Raw genomic sequence first — 26,206 nt, 5'->3', positions numbered from 1 at the left:
TATATATATATAGACACACACACATCATTATTAGTACTTAGTAGGTTACTAAAACATTGAAAGTCGTAATTTGCTAACATTATTGACAAATTTCATCAATGTACTCGATCAGTATGTAGCAAATTACACGATTGTACCATCTTTATTTAGAATTTACAAATGGTGCTACAAATATATTACCGAAGAGAACATTATTGAAAGACTTTCTCAAGATCATTGATGAAATTTGGGTGCATCACATGTGATGGAAAAATCTGGCAATCTTGAGAGTCAAATTGACTCTGAGGTGTTTGATTTAAGTTCATGCATGTTCCTTCTCGTCTTGTGATTTTTTTTTTTCCTGTTGAAATATTTCTCGATATTCATTGAAATTCAAGAGTTCTTAAACAAAAAGCCCAGTATAAAGGTGTCCAATCATTAAAAAAAAAAAATCCCAAAAAGATGCAAGGGAATTTGAATGATGGGCCTTGGCGAGTCAATTAGCCACTTTGCTTGCAGACCTATAACAATGGGCCAGCGAGATGGACTTAAATTGGGCCATTCAAATCCTAGCCTCTTCAATCAGCGTCTCCAGCTTCCACTACACGTGCGTCTTCCCTTAAAGTTTGTCCACTAGCTCAGCACAGCCGGTCTCGATCCTCCATATCACTCTCTCTCCTCGGTTCAAACCGCTTTAGAGCTTCAATTAGAGCCAAAATTTCCGTCTGAATCGGCGACAAAGACGAAACTTTCATGGTAAAACCATCCAGTAAAGCGCCTCTGTCATCTCTAAGGATCCCCGAGACCACCCCTTTCGTTGCATCATCCCAAGAAAGCTCCATCTGTGTTTGATTTTCAAAGTGTGTACTTTAGTTAAACATGGTGTTGGTCCTGTTGAATAAGCACAGTTCTCCTCTTCAGGAGTCTGAAGACTTTCCTTCAATTTATTTAGTTTTTCTTTTCTTTTTGAGTTGTCAAATAGAACTAATTTCACTGAGAAAATAAAAGGAAGCTATGGGTAAAAGAATATAATTTAGGAGTATCAACGGTTCGGTTCGATTCGGGTTTTCAGAAAAACCGAATCGAACCGAACCGAACCAAGCCGATAAGGTGTGAATCTAACCCAAACCGAATTGAAAACCCAGTTAGGTTCGATTTGGTTCGGTTCAGTTCAGTTTTTTGGTTTTCTTATTTTTGCCTTACTTATTGGAACAAACTAAATAAAGGGTAAGAAAGAAGAGAGGTTTTAAGTTGTGTGGTTTTATTGAGAATTTCGGTTCGGTTAGGTTCGGTTTCGGTTAACCAAACCGAACCAAAAATTGAACCAAACCGAAAAAAAAAATGGTTACTTTTCAATTATTTGACCTGAAAACCGAACTGAACCGAAAATGCACAAACTTTGGTTCGGTTCATTCGGTTTCGGTTTTGGTTTCAATTCGATTCTAACACCCCTAATTATGATAGATCATTTAACTAGGAACGTTTCTCTATTTTTACTATTAATGAGTGTCTCAAGCATTTTATTTAGATAGTTCAATTCTCAAAGTACTGATTATGCATAATATGAGAAAATCAGTGTATTGAAAATAATGAAATTTCCTTTATCAATTAGTTAACTATTATCTATGAGTCACCAGTTAACAAAATCTTTGCTCTAATGGCGAGTAGTGACGTTAGATTGTCAAGGATGTTGAAACTTGGGTTAATCATGAAAATAAATGAATTTAAAATAAAATCTTACGGACTATGATAAGTTATTACTGAAAACAGCATCGACCATGGACGACTGGACACCGATAGCCCTCCACCAACTCTATTGAAACCAGAACAATGTCTGCAACCAGTAATGACACATTATTTTGAGGAATATTTTCTTCTTTTCTTTTTTTTTTTTTTTGGGAAAAAACCACCAAAAATCCCAAACTTTGCCCAAAGTGACAAATTTATCCCAAACTTTTTTTTTTGTGACATGAAAAACCCCAAACTTTGCTAAATGTGACACATTTACCCTAACTTTTTTTCGTGACACAAAAAACCCTAAACTTATATCCGTGTGACACATTTACCATAAATTATAAGTTATTTTCATCTTTTACTTTTTATATATTTTTTCTTCTTCTTCTCTCTTCCCACCACCGGCCATGGCGGAGGGAAGCCGAACTTAGGCGAGGGTGGCCCTCAGTCGAGTCTGGCGAGGGTCGCCCTCACGGGTGTTGCCCTTGCTAGCCTAGGCAAGGATAGCCCTCACCATATCCAGCAAGGGCGGCCTTTGCCTGGGTCGGATTTGGTGAGGACAGCCCTCGCCGACGCTGGCGAGGGTCGCCTTCGCCTAAGTGTGGCAAGGGTCGCCCTTGCCAGCCGCCCTCATCGAATCTAGCGACGGTATCCTCGCCTAGGCTGGCAAGAGCAACATCCAGGCGAGGGTGGCCCTCACCCGATGCTGGCAAGGGTCGCCCTCACCTGAGTCCGACTTTCCTCCACCGGCCATGGCGGAGGGAAGAGAGAAGAAGAAAAAATGAAAAAAAAAAAAAATAAGAAGAAAATGTCATTGGTGGGGTAAATGTGTCACAATTAGCAAAATTTGGAGTTTTTCATATCACAAAAAAATGTTCGGGGTAAATTTGTCATTTTGGATAAAGTTTGGGATTTTTGGTGATTCCCCTCCCCCTTTTTTTTTTAATATAATCACTTGGGGGGAGCCCCACTAGTCGCCGTATTTGGTTTAGTGGGGGCGGATATGAAAAATACCAAAAGCGTCTTCACTTTTTAACCAATGGCTAATAATTTAGAAAATATTTTCCTAACAACAATCACTTGTATTTGTTGAAATAATTAGTTAATGAGAATAATTTTCATCATCCACAATAATTTATGTGGCCAAATTTTCATTGGTGATGAAAATATTTTACAAATTTAATCACTTTTGTATAAGATACATGCGATAATTTTTAGGAAACATTTTCAAAATCATTCATATTTCGTGAAATAAACGGAATTCTTGTGAAAATACCAATGAGAAACCCAACTATAGTTCTCGGGAACAAGCTTGCATCTTCACAAGCGTTCCTATTTACGAAACGATCATTTTTCAAAAAGTTATTAGTCATAAATTCTTATGCCCACTCAATCTGTTCAATTACTAACTAAAAGCCAAACCACTTGAACCCGAAGTAAGAAGCTAAGATGATTTTGCAGGGAGGGGCAATCTGGCCTCTTAAATGCAAGGTTTGCCTCGACTTATAGTGGAAAGGTATTTATAAAAATAAAGGTATATAAGTAACCATTCGATTAAATTTGAGAATTATTTTAGACTGGAAATTGATATACTCCAAGGGGACCTGACCTAAATTCATTGCATAGAAATATCTAAAGTTCTAGTTAGACTCATCAAATGGGATGATCGGGTTTAAAATGATCCGACTCAAATTGAAATGTGTTAACCCACTTTGACCTATTTTGTAGTAATTTATACCTATCTCATATTGCTAAAACAATTATATATCTAAACTAATAAGAAAAATCATAACTAAACCAAAGTAAGAGTGCAAAGTGAGCTAGAGCGAGATTGAGTAAGGGGAGAGAGAGCGAAGAGAGAATTATATAGGTGGGTTGGGTTTAAGTAAGTTATCAACTCATTCAATTCCCATATCTTGAGTTTTACCATTTTAAACTCGTTTATCAAATATAATTAATTTGTATAACAAGTCGACCCATCAAATGTAGGTTAAGAAATCAGCCTATAATCCATTTTGAAAGGTATAGTTTTGATTAGGGGTGTCCGTTTCCCGATTTAGTCCGGTCCAATGTAGGAATTGGGAACCGGATCACCTGACCTTGGGATCGGTCTTGTTCAGTTCCCGGCTAGTCCAACATATCCAGTGGATTCATATATCTTAACCGGAAATTTTGGATTAATTGAATTGTTAATCCATGTCGCAATTCGAAACTGAGATTTCATCCAAGATTTGCAAGGAAGACAGAGATGATGAGACCATGATCGTAAGGACTAGCTCGAATAAAGGAGGAAGATTTAATGGATTCTTTTCCATTAATGACAGACTCAAAGCGAGTAAGCAAGGAAAGTAAAATTGGTGAATTAAAAAAGAAACTAAAGTAAAGAAAGGAACAAGAGACAAAAGGGTCAAGTTCTATGAATTGGTGCAACAATATAAAAGAAACAAAGATTCATTTCAAATGATGAAATAAGCTGGGGCACAAGAGGAGATTAGGATTTAGATTTAGATTTTAATTATTTAAAAAATAAAAATATATAAATTGCTCCAGGCAATTCGATTCTCACCCTAGAACGAGGAACCAAAAGTGCATTCTAAAACTGCCCAAAATCGGCCGGTCTAGCGTTTCTCGATCCAAGTGGTTGTATACGCCGACCCCAAGTTTTGATGGATTCTAACGTTCCTCCCCAAGTTTGCTGCATGGTTTGTTGCTGCTGAGGGCAAGTGGATCCAGCTAAAAGCAGCCTGCACAAACTGTCAAAACCGAGAGAGAGACAAAGACAGAGAACATGGAGGCCAGCTTTGAATTTGATTGGTCCTCGTGAGTCACTGATGGCGTTGTTTTGTGATGGTCAAGCAGCGACACATGTTGCTTCGTACCCTGTTTTTCATGAGAGGATGAAGCATATATATATAGGTCGACGGTCATTTTGTTCTAGAAAAGCCATAGTCCCGGGAGATCAAGTCTACATTTGTTAGAACTAATGATCGGTAGCTGACATATTCACTAAAGCTCTAAGTGGTCCCTGAATCAGGTGTATATATAACAAGCTTGCCATTTATGATATTTATGCTCCAATTTAAGGGGAGTGTTAGGAATATAAATGTGCATGTTGATTGTGTAATATCCTTTAATTATGGGTTTTCCTGTTCTGTAATACTTCAATATAGTATAAATACATGTGTGCAGTCTCAACGACACATAGTTTTTCCCTCCAATCCTTTCTCTTATTTTCACACTACTAATAAAATGTATAGAAACGGTTGTAAATTAGTTTTACATGGATGATCTGCTTTGTCTAGTCTTGACTGTTGGCTAGGACAACCTACTTCATCATTTGTCCTACATTGGTTTAATCAAGGCTCAAAGAAGTTAATCGCTCTGAGTATTGCTGTTGCATCTAAAAGCTAGTATTTATTCTTGAAGAGACACTAGAACATTGCTGAAGGTCAGGAGAAATAACCCATTGTAATCGACGTGCAATTGCGGTTAGTCGATTGAGCGAGATTTGATCAATGATCGAGCCATTGGACAATTGACAATTATGTAGCATGGATATTGGCATCTGTGATATAGCACTTGACAACAAAGTAATATTGACATCGACAAGTAATTAAGAGGAGATCGGCAAAGTATGATGGTTGAAGAGCACGACAAGTAGGCCATCGAAATTAGGCCGAGTGTTGGATAGAGAAGAGAACACAAGGATCCAGATGAAGATTGAAGACAAAGATATCAAGTGACGGTTGAGTATTATGATAGCCTTTGGAGTTGTAACCGCTTGTGGATGGAAATGGCCCGTGCATGGGGAGCCTAGAATCTCAGAATTAAATGTGCTATTGCCTTAGTAGTAGTAACCGTGGTTAAATGGTTGTAATTGGTGGACTATATAAGTAGCAATAGGCTATCATTGTAGAGGATCTCTGATCATCAAGAACACACATTCAATGTATTTTTATTATTAATGCAATGTCCTCTTTATTTTTCAGTACTTCACTTGTAGAATTACTATTCATATTTCCTTGTGAAACCAATCAAAACTCCTATCTAGAATCACCATGGAACCCCATTTCAACAATAAAAATCAAAGATCAACCTTCGATGAAAGGTTTTTCACTGTTTTGGGTAAAACACCATTTCCAGTGAAACAGTTTCTTTTCTTGATCCTACAAGGTAAGAACAATGCCAGAATGCAACCACCGGCCGTTGCAGCGTGGATGATAGATCCTTTGTCCTCCACCGAGGAGGCCAAGGTTCGAAGCCCTTGCAAAGCAGGGAGGCTGAAACGCTGTGTGGTGACTTAAGCTTGGCGTCGGAGTGGTGGTTTCCCCGCTAGCGACACCTGGGGGTTTACGTTGCGGCTGTCAGCTAAAGCGGTTCCTCCAGCAACCAAAAAAGGTGACTTAAGCGTGGCGTCGGGGTGGTGGTTTCCCCGCTAGCGACACCTGGGGGTTTACGTGGGCGGCTGTCGGCCAAAGCGGTTCCTCCAGCAACCAAAAAAAAAAAAAAAAAAACAATGCCAGAATGCACACTTCCTTGCGTGGGAAGGAATTTGGGAAGTCATTATACTTGTGTGCGCAAGCAGTCCCCATTGCTACCTCCATTGCAACGCAGGCAACGCTCTTATCAGGTCCACGTTCTACTTTCTCCCAATTACATTCGCTCATTTCAGATCGAATCCGTTTAAGGTAATATTTAAATCTCTCTCCTTCTCATTGAATGAAGTTAAAAAGTAATAGTTTTGTTGATTTGATAAATGGATTGAAATGAGAAAATATTCTAAAATTTGGTTAATAGTGTAATTATGAAATTTTTGAATAGTATCAAAGGGATGATTTGACTTTGTTATGGAAAGTTGATAGAATAGATTAAACAAATTGAAAGTTCAAGGACTAGATTGAACACTTAGGAATAGATCAAGGATCACATTAAATGAATTAAAAGTATAGCAAATATTGGATATTCGGCCAAACTTTATGAATTACTAGTACAAATTTCCCTTTTGAAAAGGGACTCTCTAGGACACCACCAAAAAAATAAAATAAAAAATAGAGATGTATATACATGTCTTATTTCTATTACGAGATGACGAGGTATTTGCTAGCAATACCAATCTTCGGAGACTATCATCAAAGTCTATATGCTGATCTGGGTACCGCCCAAGTTAGTAGACCCCCAAAGCTCCTGATTGCCTGCAAGATGGGTCCGAAGTGATGCTGCATTAGGAATTTTCGCCTCGGTCATTAACGAAATATATCGAAAGGCATGGGTACATACACATAAACGCACATATAAAGTCACCGTGTTTTCAGATGAAACGACCTTGCAAACTTCAGAAAAACACATCTTGTCCGTGGTATCCACTTTCAAATCTGGAGTGAAAACATAAGGTAAATGGAAAGGCCATCATTTTGCCAGGGTCTCTAGAGCCTAGTCTTCATCAGTGGCATAGCCTTCCTAGCTATGGCAGATGCGACGACTTCAGTTCATCGTCTACATACAAAACCGTTATGCTAGAGGGGAGCTCTGGCAACTCTTTGATCATGTCGCAGTGAAGTAAATCAAGGGTTCGAAGATTTGAAAGTTGGTGGATCTCTGCCGGTATGCTGGAAATAGTTGAATGTCGCAGCCTCAAGATTCTCAGATTATGCAGTTTTCCAATCTTGCTTGGAATGCCCCCCTCGAGACTCAGACACCAGCAGGCATGTATTTCTTCGAGGTTGGTTAGCTTTCCGATATCAGGAGGGAACTCTCTGAAGAAACAAGAATCCATTCTCAGCACCTTCAAGTTCCGCAGATTTTTTAGCGAATGCGGAAACTTGACGATGCCTGTTCCCGACACGTCTAACTCGGCTAAGGATCTCCCTATGTTGCCAATGGAGTTCGGAAGTTTTCTTATTTGACAGCACTCCCTTAATGACAAGTGTTTAAGTCTGACCAATTCTCCAACAGAATCGGGAAGTGCTGTGATTCTTGTGCCATCCAGTGAAAGAAGTGAGATATTCATCAGGTGACATATTGTTCTTGGTAGCTGACTCAAGCAGAAGCAATTTGAGGCACTCAGAGTTTCAAGCTGCTTTAAATTACCAATGGAGATGGGAATTTCTCGTACTGAAGTCCCATCCATGAGAAGCTCTTTCAGAGCTATTAGGTGACCCACTTCTACCGGCAACATGCTAAGCTCTGTGCAGAACTTCAAATTCAAGGTAACCAAGTGCTGCAAGTTGCCAATCGAATGATCTATCCTGATCAACTGTGAGCATCGCTCCAGAATCAATATGGCAAGATTTTTGCAGCCAGAGAACTTAGGAGTGACTAATAAGTCACCACATTCTGTAAGATCTAGAACTCTCAAGTTCATCATCTGCAAAATAGGACAAATATTTGCGTGAGTTCACTTCATAAATAGTTACATTAAACCGGGCGACTTCACCATAGCAATGAATCGTAAATTACCTCTATTTGATCCCAGCCTTTCCAGTCTTTCGTGACTTTGCTCGATGACAAGTCAAGAATGGTTAAGTTTACCAAGCGAAAATTAGTTACTTGCAGTTGTTGAGGGCACCCTCGCCAACGAAGCCACCTTAAATTTGGAAAAATGTAAGCGAAATCTCCGGTAATGTCTGCATGATCCAATTGAAGATACTGTAGGTTTGGCATGCTCCTAAAGTCTTCTGGTGTGAGTTTGACTAAAGTATGCCACTGAAAGTTAAGGCAGAGTGCCCTAACATTTTCAGTTCCCTGTGATGGACGAGAAAAAAGAATTAGTGAGGATGGTCTCCTTTCTTGATTCGTAACTAGTCAGGATAAACTCCTAAAGGAAAATTATGAGCAACGTCAATTGCACACACGGTCAGATTTTAACAGTATCTGGCAAAGTAATTCCTTTCCTTAGGCGGTGAACACAACAAAACTATTTCTTATGCTTCACGATGAATAAATTAAAGAGAAAAAAAAAGCACACCAAACATTCACCTTTTTCCGCTTTATCGTGTCAAGAGCTATTTCATGATTAAATAATCTACTCCGCCTTCCTGGATCTGTATGACTCTCTGCACGAACGATTTCTCTGCCAAGTCGCCTCAACATGCTATGCATCCATATCTGATTGTTTTCTTCAACTTTCGCTAGGGGAGTCAATATTTCACGGGAAGGCGGAAAAGAGGAATCATACCACATGTACCGAGCAATTCGAAAATCTATGCCGGTGGCGAAGCAGGCAATATCAAGAAATATGTGTTTTTCCTTAGGATCTAATGTTCGATAACTTTCCTCCACAATTTCCTGAAGATCCCAGCGCTTGAACATTGTCTGCCACCGGTCTAGTATGTATCTACATTTCCCCTCCGTTTTCCCGTTGAAGACTGCACTCATAACTTCAATAGACAATGGGAGTCCTACTATAGCCTTAAAAGCATGTTCCGAAAAAAAGTTCGTAAGTAAGGAAGAAGCTTGTACAGATGCATGCACCCACGATTGAGCACCCCTACCATGAACAGACCATTTGCCATGTGAGGAAGAAGTTGGTATAGATGCATGCTGCCTATAGAGTTGAAGAGCCTGATCCTTATCCAAACAACTAACGTGATAAGTCCGGATCTGAGGAGAGTCTTCCAGGATGACACTGTTTCTAGTGGTTACCAGGATCCTACTTCCAGATGCAAAGCAATTAAAGCAATTTCCGATGAGTTGCTGGACATCAAACACATTTTCCACATCATCAAGGACAATCAAGACTCTCGTGTCGCAAAATAAGTCCCTGAAAAACTCATTTCCCCTATTGACAAGAGCAACATCCTCAAGTTCCCGTTTTAGAATATCGGAAATCAACTTAGTTCGCAAAAGCCGAAGCCCTCCTAATGCTTGAGTTTTTTCTTTAATATCTGTAAGGAAGCTACAACCATCAAAATCACAGAACACTCGGTTGTATATGAGTTTTGCAAGAGTCGTCTTGCCAATTCCATCTTTTCCATAAATGACGACAACGATCCGCTGCTCCATATCATTAATATTCATCAAGCTCATGATGCGGTTTACTTGATCATCAGTTCCAACATCTTTTTCGATACTGGCAACTTGCCTTTTCTCTTCCGTTTCAGCCACCTATGAGAAACATGATGATTGCTCACTGATAAGACTGCAAGATGCGAAGAAGTACCCATATTTGTTGATTTTTTATAACGTTGTTGTGTTTGCATAAATTGTCTACCATACGAAGTCGCTGGTCATCCTGATCTATCAGTGATCAACATTACTGCCACGTTGTTTCCAAGGAAATCCAAGATTCAGGAGTGAAGAACTTTTACCTCCCAAATATATGTTGTCAAACAATTAACCCGTTTTTGAAATTTCTTACTATATACTGACTAAGCGAATCTTTTGATATGCATGTGTGTAAGAACTTAAGAAAGACAGTATACATTAAAACTCAGAAAATATTACTAGAGAACATGACTCAATTGAAAAATGATATGGGGCGGCAAATGTTGAATCATTGAGATATTGTTGGTTCCCACTTTTATCAACATGTTCTCCTAAAAGTGTTTAACGCAACCAACGCCAACGTTCTGAATATTGCAAATTGAAGTTCTCACATGGCGACCATAGGAGCAAATGATCTTTCAATCTAAGCTTTAATTATATACTAGGAAATAGCTGAGCATTGCAGCGAACGCTATTAACAATAAAATTATATTGAAAGGTTAAAATAATTAACATGAGAAAAAGATATATATGCATGCATGTACATGAATTCTTGAATTGTCATCTTAACATGTACCCTTCAAACTCAAAAACTTGTATATATTTCAACAAAGATGTGGTCTAGAAGTAGAATGATGATGTTGCATCCCATCCCTTCACTCTAAAAATCATTATCATCATTTCATGCATATCTCAATCACTACTGTCATACCTTTTTTCCTCAATCATGTTCTAAAAAAATTTCACGAACATGAAAAGTCAAAGGATGCAAGTTAAAATTGGAGTGATTGTTTGCACCTGATAGATTTTTCAAATTTCAAATAGGATGCAAGTCAAAACACAAGATTATTTGTACTTAATAGATCTTTGAACTTTTCGTTCGGAAACTCATGTCTATTTCTCTAAATTTGCAAATTATGCAAGTCTGTAAGCACATCTTATGACTCTTTTTTAATTGTAACCCTTCCTGAAATTTATAGAATCCATTTAACGTAGCACAAACTTAGGTCTAACTTTATCAATGTAAATTTAAATTGTGTTAGTCCTTTGTTGTAATTATCATATGTTAAGATTGTTAAGTCACATGCATTAAATTCATATGGTCCATTTTCTAACGGCTTAAACATTTAGAAAATAACGGGAAAATTATCCAAAAAGTCCTAAATCTATTGTACTTTTGCCAGTTTAATTCTAAACATTTTTATTTTGATAGAATTTTAAGCATTTTTACGTTTTGCCAATAGAGTCCATCTAGTTAATTTTGATCGGGAATCACTAACATTATAGTCCAGTCAATGCTGATCGTCCTATGTGACATGACTGAATGTAGACAACTTTTAATATTTTTAAGTATATTTTTATTAATTTTTTATTTCCTTTTTTCTTTTCTTTTTGGTTCCTGTTGGCTACTAGGCGAGGGCCAGCAACGTCTCATTAGCCATAGAATGAGGGTCACGGCCCTTGCGGGCCATAGCGGGACCGGGCGAGGTTCATGATGCCCTTGCTATAGCCCACGAAGGCTCACGACACCTTCGCTATTGCCAATGAAGGCTCGTGATGCCTTCATTGGCCTCAGTGAGGGACCACGACCCCTAGCCATGGCCAGCAAGGGCTTCATGGTCCTCACCCAAGGGCCAACGGGGGTTGCTAGCACTCGGTCAGTGGTTGGTGGAGTTTGCCAGCCTTTTGAATCAAAAAAGAAGAAGAAAAGGAAAAGAATATAATTTTTTTAAAAAAATTAAAAAATAATTATTAGTATTAAAAATTGTCTATGTAGGATGGCTAGAGTTCACCTTAGCGATTTTTAACCAAAATTGGCCATATAGACTCAATTGACAAAATTAAAAGGTTTATGACTGAATTAGTAAAAGTACAATAAGTTTAAGACTTTTAGGATAATTTTCTTTAATAAAAAAAAAAAAAAACCAATTTGTCCAACAAGATACCAGAACCCAAGTCAATTGTTTGACCGCTTGCGCTCCCTCTAAATTTTCTCTTATTTGTTATTCCTATCATTCAGTCTTTTATCCTATTTTGCCGATTATCTTCTTAATGTGGTTCTGTCTACACCCTGTATTGTACGTATGATGATCGGCTTACATGCTATGGGAAGTCTTAAATCATGTGCTATAAATACATCGTTGACCCGCTTTTGAATAGCTTATACTTTTAGAAAAAGCAGTTTGTCTGACAATGATTGAATATTTACTTATAATATCTACTAAAATATGTGAAAACATAAATTAATAGTATAAACTGAAGCAAAAATAACAAGAAAGCAAAGAAAAAAATAAAAGATGCAGCTTTAATACTTGGTACCGCTTCACATCTTCTAAAAAATAACTAAGTACCAAATAAAAATAGAGATGAAGTAACAATAGAAAAGAAAAATTTTCATTTGACACTTGACACAAATGTAATAAGCAATAACATCGCTTAAACGAGTTTAGATAAAATGATACAAATATTTGACCAAATAAAAGAAAAACGAACTAAAAGATAGAGCCTCACAGAGGAAAAAATAGAAAAAGAATTTCTAAAAGTAAAAATACATGAGAGATAAAAATAGAATTATTAATTTACTGATTTATCCCTTGATAGAGTATTCATATTATTACTAATTGAGGTTTTAGGTTAAAAAAGGATTGTGGTCGCTTAAAAGTAAGAGTTTCTCCTTCATTATATAACAGTGTGGATTTGTGTGCTCAGTTTGAGCATGTGATGATATGAAGAAGACTTTTCAATGCAGTTTTGAATTGCATTATTAAAAGATTTTATAAATTAATTGTGATATTAGTTCTGAATTTCCGATTTATGAGTCTTTAAGTAATTCAAAATGTAATATTGATGAACTCATATAAATGTAAAATTCAGAATTTTGTTAATACTCCTATTTAATTGAGATTCTACTTGAAATCCGAGATAGAGATAAAATTCTTAATGATTAATTTTACATGTATTGATAGTTTGTTTAAAATATATTTTTCATAAGTGTATTATTAACTCCATTTCACTTCGCTTCATTTACTTTTATTAATTGATTGGTATTTTATCTTTTTCTTGTGGGTTAAGTATGGATTCTATCCTTTAAGTTTCAACGTATAAGCGATTTGGTCCTCTAAATTTTATTTTGTACAAACAAATCCCTTAACTTTCTCAAATTCATACAATCAAATCATTCGGTCAACCATTCTAGCTAAACAATCATATCAACTAATGACGTGGCACCATTTCAGTGATAGAAAATGATGAGTGATGCTAATTTGGTGCCAACTGAACAAAAATTAGACGGAAAAAACAACAAAAGAAGAAAGAGGTGAGTATACCAAAAGTCCTAGAACTTATCATTAAAATGCAATCAAGTATTAAAATTTTTAAAAATTACACTCAAGTCCTGAAACTCGTTAATTTGAACCACGTCTTATTTGGTTAACAAAAAATGTTGATGTAGTTTTTTTTGTTGCTTTTTTATTTCTCTTAATTAGTGAGAAAAGTGTTAGAAAAGTCATAAATATTTCGTATTAGTGCCAATTTAACTCTAAACATTTTATTTTTGTACCAATTCTGTCTTTTTGGCTCATTTTGATTGGATATTACTGATGTGGACGTTGATTGGTTGACGTGAATGCTGGCCAGTGTGGTTGACGTGAATGCTAGCCAGTGCTAACATGGACAATTTTTAATAATGTTTTAATAATTTTTTTATTTATTAATTTTTTTTCTGAATTTTTTTCTGAATTTTTTTCTTTATTTTTTCTCTCCTTCCTTTCTTTTACCTTTTGCTAGTGACTAGCCATCGGCTATGGATGGGCAGGCTAGTCTCACTTGGCCATGGCGAGGGCAAGGCTAAGCTCTTGAGCCCTCGCCAGATCTGGCTTGGGCAAGGCCAACCCTCGCTTGGGCAAGGGCAACCTCAGTGAGGGCTCCCCTCACCCAAGCCAAGCAAGGCTAGCCTGTTTGGCCATGGCCGGTGGGCGGTCATTGGTGAAAGGTAGAAAAAAAGAAGAAAAAAAAATATTTAGAAAAATATATTTCTTGCTGTAATATAATTTACAAATGCATCACCAAGCTTTTGGCTAATCAAGTAGCTGCCGTGCTTCGAAATATAGTCAGTCCTCCCCAAAATGCCTTCATTAAGGTCCGAAGGATTAGGGATAACATCCTCCTCGCCCAAGAGCTTTTTAGTGGTTTCCACCTTGATACATACTCGTCAAAGTGTGCTGTCAAAGTGGATTTCCAGAAAACCTATGATACACTTGACTGGGACTTCTTGGAGCTTACTCTCTGTGCCTTTGGGTTTCTTGATCATTTGATCAAGCTTATCATGGTTTGTATCCGCACACCTAATTTTTCCATCTCTTTAAATGGTAAGCTGCATGGTTTTTTTGCAAGTGGTTGCGGACTTCATCAAGGAGACCCCTTATCTCCTTACTTATTTTAGCTATGGAGATTTTTTCCAGGATCCTTTCCCTTCAATCCAAGCAACCGGGCTTCAAATTCTTCTGGAGATGTAAAGCAACGGGCTTATCTCACTTATTCTTTGCAGATGACGTCTTCCTCTTTAGCCAAGCAAACTTGGCCTCGGTTTCTCTTCTCAAGGAAGGCCTCGATACCTTTTCTGCTTGGAGTGGGCTATATCCCAATATAAACAAAAGTGAAGTTTTCCTTGCTTGAGGGACGGCCTCTACTTGGACCCATATACTTCTCACCTTTGGGTTCCAAGAAGGAAAACTACCGGTTTGGTACTTGGGGCTTCCTATTATCACCACGAGACTTGGCAAGTCAGACTGCATCTCTCTTGTCAACTGCATTACAGCAAGGGTACAATCTTGGGCTCAACGCTTTCTATCCTTTGCAGGCCACCTACAGCTGATAAGGTATGTCATTCACACAATACAAGCCTATTGGGCTAGTGTTTTTATGATGCCTAGAGCTGTGTTGGACCGCATCGAGCAAATTCTAAGACAATTTCTTTGGAAATGCCCGGGCCTTGGAAGAGAGGTGTGAAAGTCTCATGGGATGTTGTTTGCCTTCCGAAAGAAGGAGGAGGACTGGGCCTACGCAAGCTTCGGGATTGCAACACGACAGCCATGCTTAAACACATTTGGATTCTCTTCATTGACAAGGAATCCTCGTGGTGTAAGTGGATTCACTTTAATTTTTTGAAAATGAGAAATTTCTGGGTTGCTAACAAGCCGACAATTTGTTCTTGGGCCTGGAAGAAGATACTCCAGCTTAGTAGAAATTTGCGCCATTCCTTTCAATGGAGCATAGGAGATGACTGCTCCGTGTCTCTATGGTTTAATCATTGGCACCCTAGGAGTCCCCTTAATCTTTTGTTTTCAGACGCTTTTATCTACCAGTTGGGGCTACCCAGAATGGCCTCGGTTGCGGACCTGTTCTCCGTAGAGGGCCAAGAATTCAAGACCATTTTGGAATCGTGGGAGTCTCCCCTCCCCATCCTTTCGCAAAATCCAGACCATTTCCGATGGCTTGAGAGTACCTCAGGCACCTTTTTCAATTACCTCTGCGTGAGAAATCATTCAGCTGAAGGAAACCTTAGTTCCGTGGTTCTCGTTTGTTTGGAGCAACTCGCTCACACCGCTGTATCAATTCAACCTGTGGCTCATTGTTAAGAACCGGTTGCCTACCCAGGTTCTTCTACTTTCCTATGGGAGGATTGATGATGTCTCGTGTGCCTTTTGTAATTATAGGCTGGACTCCATCGATAATTTATTTTTTGGTTGTCGTATTACTGCCGACCTCACGTCTTTTTGGGTTGCTAGGTGCAACCTACCTTGGCGGAAGAAGACGCGGCAGGACAATCTCCAGTGGGCCTTGAAGTTTCTCTCAGGCAAGGAATTCTATCATTGCATTGCTCGCTTCTCTTTTGGAGCTCTTTGCCATGTGATCTAGAAAACGAGAAACAATATTCTTTTTAGGGAACAATCTTTGTTTATCCCGGCCTTCAAGAACCACCTTGTCAAAGTCATCAAGGACAAAGCCTTGACTTTCAACAATGTTGCGGACACCTCAAGAAATAGGAGAATTCAACGTAGCTGGGGAATTGACCCGTCCATTTTCTCTCTTGTTGTATGATAATTCCCTGTAATTGTGGTTATTGATGCTGCCGCTATTTTTCACCGTTCTTTGTGATTCTTGTGTGGTGTCTTGGGTGTCAGATCCTTCCTTTTTTTTTAGTTTGAGGGTTGCCAGTGTTTGGCCCTTCCCCCTTTTCCTTTTCTCGGCACCCTTCCACTCGGGTTGACTTGTCTATCTTCCTGAGTGCAAGTTTTTTGGTGCTGAGTTTCTTTTGCTTTATAACTTGTTGGTTAAAGTCAATATATATCTTACATTTACCCAAAAAAAAATCAGAAAAATAATGAAAAGTTAAAAAAATATTAAAATAGTATTTTAAATTATCCATGTCAGCTCTAGCAGTGCCATGTACCGGGCCAACATTCACGGCAACAACATTCAGTCAAAATTAACCGAAATGACTTAATTGGTACCAAATTAAAAGGTTTAGGACTAAATTAACATTAATTCAAAATGCTTATGACTAAATTGACATTAATTCAAAAGGTTTATGACTAAATTGACACAAATGCAATATGTTTAAGAATTTTCTAACACTTTTCCCCTTAATTAGTAGGTACTTTAGAATTGAAGAATGTAGGGGAGAGCGAGGAACGAGGATGTGCAAAAGACCCTTCTTTAGATTGAAAGCCAATACGACAGTTTCGATATCAATCTCTTCAATCACAGTTATTGATTTCAGCATGGTCGTTGTCTGGAGCGGTAAAAGTACCGTTGGGTTCAATTTCAGCTTTCCCAACATCAATATGAATTTTGAACAGAGAAGGGACTTGAGCTGAGATATAGGTTGGTGTCCTTTCTTACCTCCTCTATTTCTTCTTTCACGACAGAGTCTTCCTTCAATAGCGTGTCCACAACCTTTGGCGGATCGCGGTCCCCATCACCATCATCTTGCTGAAGAGAGGGAGTCGAGAAAATGGTATATATAAGATAATTAAACATTTTAAAAAAGAAAACATGCAAAATCCCCAAATATTATAGGACAATAATCTTTAGTCTGAACACCTAAACGCAAGCAACCAGCAAGAATTAACATTTACGTTTTCCTCACACTTAATCACCATAAAAAAATCTTTTTAAAGATTAATTGGACATAAATCCGCTAGAATCAAGTCAGGATTCACATCTGTGCATATCTTCACGTTCCCTCGAAATTGGAACATAGAAACTCGTTATCTTTGATCCAGTTCATCTTGACTTTCACAAGACTTACACAAATTAGAAAAGAATGAAATCTGGTTTTAAAGACAAAAGTGGATTTTTGCCATAATCGAGTACTGGCATGATAGTTGTCACGTGGTGGGCATCATAGCTTGCTGTGTTAGCACTAAAAATAGGCGGTGGCTAGAGATGATGCTTGCTTGATCATTGGGCGGTATGATTCTGTTCGCAGCGACGGTGGTATGAGGATATGCAAGCGCTCGCCTGCGAGCGATGAGTGCCGATGGCCCTCACCGATTCTAGCAGACACCCCAACAAGGGTTGCTGGCCCTCACTGACACCCAAACCCCTCGTCAGCAAAGCACGATTGTATTAATTTCTTTTTTTAAAATAATGATTAGCTATTTTATTTTTTCACTTCTTATCCTCTTTTTATTTCCAAATTCCAAAGACCCACATCTAAATAATAACCATGGGCATCTATAAGATTCTCTAATTCCACATCTCACAAAATGTTAAGCGAAGAAAAGGAAAATAGATTGAGCACTCTACGCAAATGAAATGAAATGGAGAAAAATATATAAAAAAGCTCATTTCAAAACCTTTTGCAAAAATCTTAAATGATCTTAATTCCTTAGACTTAGCTTGGCAATGTTAAAGGTTTTGAGATGCTTCCTAAGGCTTTGTTTATTTTCGCGGAAAACAAATGATTTTGAAAACATTCACGATCCTTTGTATTACTTAAAATAATTAGTCGATAAAAATTATTTTCATTATCGATAACAACTTATGTCTAAACATTTTCATGGACAATGAAAATAGTTTTTATTTATTTATTTTTGTAAGCGATACAAATGGTTATTTTTAAGAAAAATTTTCAAATCATTTAGTTTCGGCAAAACAAATGCATTCATAGACCAGCAATTGGCAAATGAAAATTGAAAACCACAAGTCTGTAGTAAGATCACTTCAACCATCTATTAGCAGGAGCAAATCTAATTTTTACTCAAAATACTCTGCAAATACCAATAAACCTTTTCCTTCTTTGAAAGTTCCTCATCTTCAAGTTATTTGGATAAATGTAACTTTTAATCTTTAGTCATGTACGGCGCAAATTCAATAGACCTTTCCCCCACACAATTTCCTTTATCTTCAAGATACCCCGTGCCCATTTCAAATGACTTGCCATATTAATATACCGAACTAAATCTCTTAATTTTATGGATTTGTGCAATTTGATTCTCTAAGTTTTACTTATATAATCAAGGCCTCTTAACTTTTCAAACTCGTACAATCAAATGATTCGGTCGACCACTCTAAATAAACTATCATACTAACTAATGATGTGGCACTGTTTCAGTGACAGAAAATGACAAGTAATGCTAATTTGGCACCAAATGAGCAGAAATTAAACGGGTCAAACAACAATAGAAGAAAAGGGTAAGTATACCAAGAGTCCTAAAATTTGTCATTAAAATGCAATTGAGTCTTAAGTTTTTAAAAAGAGTAATCAAGTTCTAAAACTCTTCAAACTGAAATTAATCTTATTTGGTTAACGAAAAATATTGATGTGACTTTTTTATTATTTTTTAATTTCTCTCAATCAGCAAGCACCTCAGAATTGAAGAATGTAGGGGAGAGCAGGGAACAACCATGTGCATGACAGTTTCAATATCAATCTCTCCAAGAACAGTTCTTAGTTTCAGCATGCTCGTTATAAGAACCGGTAAGTACCGTAAGGTTTAATTTCAGCTTTTTCAAAATCAATACGAATTTTGAATAGAGAAGGGATTTCAGCTGAGATTTCGGCTGGTTTCTTTTCTTACCTCCTGTTTTTCTTCTTCATAGTCACTGTCTTCCCTCAACGGCATGTCCACAATCTCTGGCATATCGTCGTCCTCATCACCATCTACTTGCTGAGGAGAGGGAGGTTAGAAAATGGTATATCCAAGGTAATTAAACATCTTAAAGAAGAAAACATACAAAATCCCAAATATCATAAGACAATAATAATCCTTAGTCTGAACATCCAAAATGCAAGCACCCAGCAAGAATCAACATATACGGTTTTCCTCACACTATCACCCTAAAAAATCTTTTTAAAGCATTAATTCGACAAAAATCCACTAGAATCAAGCAGGATTCACATATTCGCATGTCTTCATTCTCTCAAAATTGGAATAGAGAAACTCTTGAGCTTTGATCCACTTCATCATGACGTTCACAAGACTTAACACGGGTTAAGAAAAGAAGGAAATCTGGTTTTGGAGACAAAAGTGGTTTTTTGCCAAAATCGAGTACTGGTATGATGGCCGTCAGGAATGGGGTCAGGTGGTGGGTTTCATAGCTTGCTGCGTTAGGCCTCAAAAAAGGTGATGGCTAGGGATGATACTTGCTTGATCGTTGGCCGGAATGATTCTGCTCGTGGCGATGGTGGATACGAGGACGTGCAAGCACTAACCTGCGAGTGAGGGGGCAGACGGCCCTCACCGACACCCTAATGATGGTCGCTAGCCCTCGCCGGCGAAGCCCGATGGTCTTAATTTCCTTTTTTAAAAATAATTATTAGCTTTTTTATTTTTCAATTCTTACCCTCTTTTCTTTGATCCTCTTTTTATTTCCAAATTCCCAAGACTCACATCTAAATAATAACCATGGGCAAGTATAAAATTCTCTAATTCCACGTCTCACAAAATGTTAAGCAAATAAAAGGAAAATAGATAGAGCACTCTATGCAAATGAAATGGAAAGGAGGAAAATAAATAAAAAGAGCTCATTTCGAAACCTTTTGCAAATATCTTAACTTAATGATCTTAATTTCTTTGATTTCGCTTGGCAATGTTAAAGGTTTTGAGATGCTTCTTAAGGGTTTGTTTGTTTTTATGGAAAATGAATGAATTTGAAAATATTTTTCAAAAAATGGTCTTTCCTATCATTTGAAATAATTAGTTGATGAAAATTGTTTTCATTATTGGTAACAATTTATGTTTAAACATTTTTATGAACAATAAAATTATTTTTGATTGATTTATTTTTTAAGAGATATAAGTGATTATTTTAAAAAATTTTTCAAATCATTTATTTTCGGCAAAACAAATGCAATCATAGTTTGGCAATTGGCAAATGAAAATTGAAAACCACGAGTCTGTATCAAGATCACTTCAACCATCTATTAATCAGGAGCAAATCTAATCTTTACTCAAATTACTCTTCAAATACCAATAAACCTTTTCCTTCTTTATAAGTTCCTCATCTTCAAGTTACTTGGATAAATGTAACTTTTAATCTATAGTCATGCACGGTGCAAATTCAATAGGCCTTTCTCCCACACAATATCCTTCATCTTCAAGATACCCAATGCCCATTTCAGATGACTTGCCATTTTAATACACTAAACTAAATCTAACAAAAATTTATATGCATGTGAAATTTATCTTGCTTTCCATTTTTAATCAATAAATGAAGATTGGATGGACATTGTGCTAATGCTTACATGTGTGCTAGTTAATTCTTTATCTTCCTCTGTGTGTGGCCCACATGTTGTTCTAGTCCCACATATTTAATAACTTTAAACTCTCTCCCTCCCACTTGGTAAGGAAATGGGGTGAGCACGTTCAATTTCAATTGTGGAGTTCGGCTTCCACATTTTGCAAAGAAGTATGATAAAAGTTTGAGAGTGAGATGATAGTTAAAGTATAACATACCAAAACTTCTCTCTCCCCCCTACTAGCCTCTACTTAATCTCTATTAATCTATATTTTTAAACCAAAACCAATATTAATCTCACTTTTTGCTTTTGAAAACACCCTTCCATGAAAAATTAAAACTACTCGCAACTTTATCTTCATTAAATAATCACCAAAGTCACATCGTTTATAACTATTTACTGTATATCAGTCAATTAAACAATCACTCGATTCCTTGAAAACATTCTTTCTCTCCAAATGTAACCTGCCAATGATTACATACACATGCTACGCTTGTGTCTTGACACTAGTTTTCCTTTTTATAGAATCTTTCAAAATTATCTTCCCACGAGGAAGTGTCAAAACAGTTGATTATTCACCCATTTCAATTCGGACAAATTTGATGAAAGGGAAGATATAAGTATTGATACATAGAATAACTTTTCATGGGATTGATCATCATAAAAAGCAGCAGATATTTTAGCAGTTTGCATCAAGCTCAAGCTTCCTTTTTGCATACATGCTTTTCTAGAAGCACACACATTAGAGTCAGAGATAAAAATTTATTGGTAGCATGCTCAATCAAATGAGTGATTTTCTTGCCTACTATGGATCCCATACTACCCCCATAAACTAAAAATCCATAACTCCAATTGCTATGGGAATACCGTCTTTAGTTAGCTGCAACTAATATTCTAGTTTATACGGATGAGATTGAGTATTTTGACATGATATCCATATATAAAGTCTTATGAAAAAAAAAGACAAAATAATATTCTGTGATCATCAATAGCTCAAGGTGTTATTAATCTATTCCATATGTGTAAATGAGCAATTGTCCAAGCAGAATAATGAACAACATAAATTCCCTCTAATCATTCTTGTTACCTAACATAAACCCTGTTGGACTTGTAACATATATAACTATTCTGATGAAAAATCAAATTACAGTATGATTATTCCCGATAGTTTCTTTATAGTTTCATTAATATTTTTTTGTTGTACAAATTAATTAGTCCAAGAAAGTATTTAAGCATGATGCTGAAGAAAAATAAGAAGAAAGCACCTTTCCCTTATTGTAGGATGTGGCCGCATCTGAATCAGACTTGATCCTTGCAAGAAACATATCTCTATAATCCTTGTAAAGCATGCCATCCTCAGGAATTGTGCCTAGTTTCTTACAACTTTGTATTACGACTTGGCATTCATCTGGTACCATTGTGTCCAATGCATTTGTCCAATATTCGAAGGAGCGGCACTGGATCACTTCAAAGAGACGTAAACAACCTAACTCGTCAAAGCCCTCAAAACCCTGTAGCTCTTCGCAATGTTCGATTTTCAATTCCGCCAACTTCTGCAGTTTTGACAGATCACCTAACGTTGTAATTGACGGACATAAGTTGACCTTCAGGCTTTCCAATGTTTCCAATGCCCCAGCACCATGAATCTCTCTCAACATCGCAGTCCTCTACTTGCAATCGTTTTAGATTCTTCAGGCCTGGGGAGGAAAATATTATAGTTTCAAGGAGTCGAAAGCTGCTGACAGTTAAATGTCTCAACTGCTCTAGCCCGCCAAGTTGGATCGCAATTTCCATAGAGCAACAGAGCTTCAAAACTATTAGATTTTTCAAGTTGGATAAACCTGGGAAAGTTGTTATTGAGCTGAGATTTCCATGCATTGTTGATCCAACGGGCTGCATGAGAAAGTTCGGGTATCGGTGGCCAGACATGTGAAGTTTTCTTAGACAAGAAAGAGAACCCAATGCAGTTGGCGACAAGGCAAAGGTCGGAAGGCACAGTTCCAAAGTTCCTAACTTGCATAACTTCCCAATCCACTCTAAGTTAAAGGTTTCGGTGAGGATCGATGGAGGCAATGATGGAGGAACTCTGCCATTTGATAAGAGAAGATTAACTATATTAGTCAGGTTTGATAGATCTGGAATAGACTCCAAAGACCGAGAACTAACAAGTAGATGAGTCAAACTTGGGGGAAGCGGCGGCAACTTTTGCAGGCTATCACAGTTCCTAAGAATCAGTTCTTCTAGGTGAGGGAGCGCAGCAATTGTTTCTGGCACTAGACGAATGGAAGTGTATGATAGATCTAGGATTCTCAAAAGGACAAATTCCCAATTTCACTTGAAACTTCGCACCATAGAACAACATCTAGCACGTACCACTTCAAGCTTCAATGCCAACCCACTGGCTGAAGAAAACTCTGCTTGTTGGCAATCTTCCATCGCCAACCCACTGGCTGAAGGAAACTCTGCTTGTTGGTAATCTTCAATAATTATCTCATCCGAAGTCATTAGATATCCAAGAGGATAAGGTAAGTATTCAATTGATGTGAATGATATATCCAACTTGATCAGCGAATTTAGCTTTTCCATCGAGCTTGGGAGATCCCTTAACACTGAGCAGTTGGTCAAGGTTAAGTGTTTTAGGTTCACTAGCAAGCCAATTTCGCCAGGCAGATCTTTTAGCTTGTGGCAACCCTCAATTTTCAAGTAAGCCAGTTGTTTTAGCTCTCCAATGGAGTGATCAATTTGAACCAATTGTTGACATTTTTCGATGATTAACCTTTCCAAAGTAAAGCACCCGGATAAGTCGATTCTGATCATATTTAGACGTGTCAAATGTAGAACCTTCAAATTGTGTAGCATCTGTGACAAGAATAGAGCTTTACATGGTGTTGCCAAACATACATAGCCATAGGAAAAATGTGGGACAACATACATACCTTAATTTGGCTCCACCCCTCCCAAGCATTGGCATCATTAAATTCGGAGAGTTGGAGGACAACCAAGTTTTGTGGGAACAGATTAGTTGTAATTAAATCTGGAGGAAAATGGCACCAAGAAAACCATCTTAGCTTTGAAAAGAGACCAGTAAAGTCCCCGATAAAGCTCCCCCCATCTAATTCAAGGAATCTTAGATTTGGCAGCCTTGAGAAATCTTCATCGGTTAAGATGAGTAGAGTAGGATCTCCATCTAGACTGAGTGCTTCAATATTTCCTTTATTCTGCCAAATACGCACACAATTAGAAAGAGCTTTCAATTTCTCTTCTTCATGTAGCAGAAATTTCTCAAATAGATGATTCTATGCAAAGAAAGACAGAATTTGTGCTCTATTCATTTTACCTCTCTTGTTTTCAATATGTCCACAGCTTCCTCAGAAATCCACAATCTGCTTTGCTTTCCTTGGATCTAGGTTTTCCTCATGGACAATTTGGCGCCCTAGGTCTTTTAGCAAGTCATGCATCCATAACCCGCCGTTCCGGTGAAATGTTTATCAATGCCAAAGAACTAAGGACTTCAATTTCTGTTTGTGGGAAAGAGTTGCAATTTTCCCACATATAAGATGCATTTATCTCCTCCTCATGGAAGGGCAGACATGCAATATCAAGAAAAATCTGCTTTTGCTTGAAATTTAAGGCGTCATAGCTAATGTTCAGCTTCCAACGGACCTCTTCACAAGCAATGCTCCTTAACTTTTCTAGTGTATATTTCCATACAGTTTTGTGCTTCCCATGAAGAAATGAACCTATGACCTTAACAATCAAAGGAAGTCCTCCAATAGTAGAAACAATGTCCCTTGAAAATCCTTCATAATAATTGTCTCTAGGAGATTCTCTTTTGAATGCATGATTTATATAAAGCTGAAGTGCTTGATCAGAATTCATTTCTTTCAATTCATAAAGTATAATTTTCTCACTGCTATCTAGGATACTTTTGTCTCTTGTCGTGATTATGACTCTACTTCCTGTAGCAAACCAACTAATCTTGCCAATTAGCTTCTCAAGTTGTTCCCTATGGTCCACATCATCCAAAACAATTAGAACCTTCTTATCATGAAGTTTTTCCTTGATAACCTTCATTCCATCATCAATGTCATTGATGTCAACCATAGACTTGGTTTCACCAAGGGTCTCTTTTTTTTTCCATCGAATTTTCACCGAGGGTCTCTCTTTTTTTCTTTTGGTCGAAACACCAAGGATGTTTTTTTTTTCTTTTTTGGTGTCACCGAGGATGTTAAATAGCAGTTTCTTTTGCAGAAGTAATAGGCCATGGCGGCGTGATGATGCACGGATATCTGGTAGGAAGCATTTCCAATCAAAGTTAGGAATGAGGTTGTTGAAGAGAGCCTTGGCAAGGGTTGTCTTTCCAATACCAGCAGGGCCATGAATTCCAAGAAACCGTGTACAACCAAAGTCATAGCCCAACAAGTCCATCACGGCTTCCACTTGATCATCTATCCCAACTAAATGGTCAGTCACACAATCATCTTTTGCCTTCATCTTGATTGTGATATCTTCGGCGTAGGTTGGGGTTGTCCAACAGCTAGCAAGAGTCAAGGAAAGGTTGGGGTGCAAAAATTTTTAACCTATACCCGACCCGACCCGTATCCGACCTATACCCGACCCATTTAACGAAACCTAAAAAAGCTTATATAAATTTTAAAAATGATATTGCTAAAATGGTTTTATATAACACAAATTTAATGGGAAATTTTTATAATTTTTAAAATAATTATTTTAAAAAAAATCGAATTTTAATTATTATTATTTAATTATTTTTTTTAAAGAATATAATATTTAATGGGCAATGATCTGCAACGGGAGGGAGAAAGAAGAAAGAAAAAAATAAGAAGAAAAATAAAAATAAAAAATAAAATAAAATAAAAAATAATTATAATTTCGGTTTTTATAAAAAAAATTGTAAAGTTAAAGAGAGAGAGAGATGGTGGGATTTTGAGTGAAAATAAATAGGTTAAATTTTTAATGGGTTGATAAAACAAGAGCTAGCATTTAACCATAAATGGGTCTATAAAGAGTCAAGGAAAACACTATAAATAGCAGGGGCTGCAGAAAAGAGAAGACCGAGTGATGAGTTTTGCCGGCGGCCACACCGAGAAATTCCATATGTCTAATATAAATCTCTTTTTCCCTCAGCATTTTGCAAAATATATTTAATAAAGGGGAAAGTAAGAGCATATCCACCAATAGATCCAACTCAGATAGACAGAAAAGAACATGTACAATGACAGACCGAGGGGGTTGCTCCGTGCTTGATGCTATTTCTGTCGTATTTTAAGGAATTTTACCATAAAATTCTATATCATGATCATTTGTTTGTTTCACTTATAGCTTCATCATAAAAGAAAATTTTTCTGTGAAAATCATTTTCAAGAAATATAATTAGTTTTATTTGTTTGGTAACATGCTGAAAAGCATATAAACCACTATCTTAGTGAAGAAAAGCATTTGTGATGAGACAATTGTTATGCTTAAGAAAATGATTACCTCTATTCAAAACTTGGAATTCATTTTCCTAATTAAAAGCGTGGG

At 37.3% G+C, this 26,206-nt stretch overlaps 2 protein-coding genes across 7 annotated transcripts; both read right to left on the bottom strand.

Moving 5' to 3' along the window:
* Nucleotides 1-6,677: 6,677 nt before the first annotated feature.
* Nucleotides 6,678-9,209, bottom strand: LOC104447123 (disease resistance protein RPV1-like). Of its 6 annotated transcripts, none has more exons than XM_039312755.1 (4): nt 8,689-9,209; nt 8,170-8,454; nt 6,991-8,077; nt 6,678-6,905 (listed from the first exon to the last, which is right to left on the bottom strand). In XM_039312755.1, the coding sequence occupies exons 1-3, from the start codon at nt 9,085-9,087 to the stop codon at nt 7,175-7,177; spliced, it is 1,587 nt and encodes a 528-aa protein (XP_039168689.1). In that variant the 5' UTR covers nt 9,088-9,209; the 3' UTR covers nt 6,678-6,905; nt 6,991-7,174. The 6 variants fall into 6 exon arrangements, with proteins under 6 accessions (XP_039168689.1, XP_039168690.1, XP_039168692.1 ...); XM_039312756.1 differs by having other exon boundaries at nt 7,003-8,077; XM_039312758.1 differs by having other exon boundaries at nt 6,678-6,929; nt 7,015-8,077.
* LOC104445180 lies at nt 9,200-25,173 on the bottom strand. Its single transcript, XM_039313796.1, has 7 exons — nt 24,000-25,173; nt 23,599-23,880; nt 21,928-23,521; nt 19,002-19,091; nt 16,819-16,908; nt 9,355-9,816; nt 9,200-9,256 (listed from the first exon to the last, which is right to left on the bottom strand). Exons 3-7 carry the CDS (start codon nt 22,318-22,320, stop codon nt 9,200-9,202), a joined length of 1,092 nt encoding a protein of 363 aa, XP_039169730.1. The 5' UTR covers nt 22,321-23,521; nt 23,599-23,880; nt 24,000-25,173.
* Between the last annotated feature and the right edge of the window lie 1,033 nt (nt 25,174-26,206).

Source organism: Eucalyptus grandis, chromosome 5 (assembly GCF_016545825.1).
Source record: "Eucalyptus grandis isolate ANBG69807.140 chromosome 5, ASM1654582v1, whole genome shotgun sequence".
Taxonomy (NCBI): Eukaryota; Viridiplantae; Streptophyta; class Magnoliopsida; order Myrtales; family Myrtaceae; genus Eucalyptus; species Eucalyptus grandis.
The sequence above is the reverse complement of the archived record's forward strand: the minus strand, read 5'-3'. Positions and strand labels throughout refer to the sequence as shown.

What these genes read in the sequence shown, in the direction of transcription:
- LOC104447123 (XM_039312755.1), bottom strand. Translation starts at nt 9,087, where the DNA reads ATGAGTGCAGTCTTCAACGGGAAAACGGAGGGGAAATGTAGATACATA. An exon ending in ACACGATAAAGCGGAAAAAG is followed by an intron (nt 8,455 to 8,688) that starts GTGAATGTTTGG and finishes CGTCCATCACAG; the next exon opens with GGAACTGAAAATGTTAGGGC. An exon ending in AAGGCTGGGATCAAATAGAG is followed by an intron (nt 8,078 to 8,169) that starts GTAATTTACGAT and finishes CCTATTTTGCAG; the next exon opens with ATGATGAACTTGAGAGTTCT.
- LOC104445180 (XM_039313796.1), bottom strand. Translation starts at nt 22,320, where the DNA reads ATGTTGAGAGAGATTCATGGTGCTGGGGCATTGGAAACATTGGAAAGC. An exon ending in CATCCTACAATAAGGGAAAG is followed by an intron (nt 19,092 to 21,927) that starts GTGCTTTCTTCT and finishes CCCTCTCCTCAG; the next exon opens with CAAGTAGATGGTGATGAGGA. An exon ending in CATCTGGAAGTAGGATCCTG is followed by an intron (nt 9,257 to 9,354) that starts GTAACCACTAGA and finishes TCAACTCTATAG; the next exon opens with GCAGCATGCATCTATACCAA.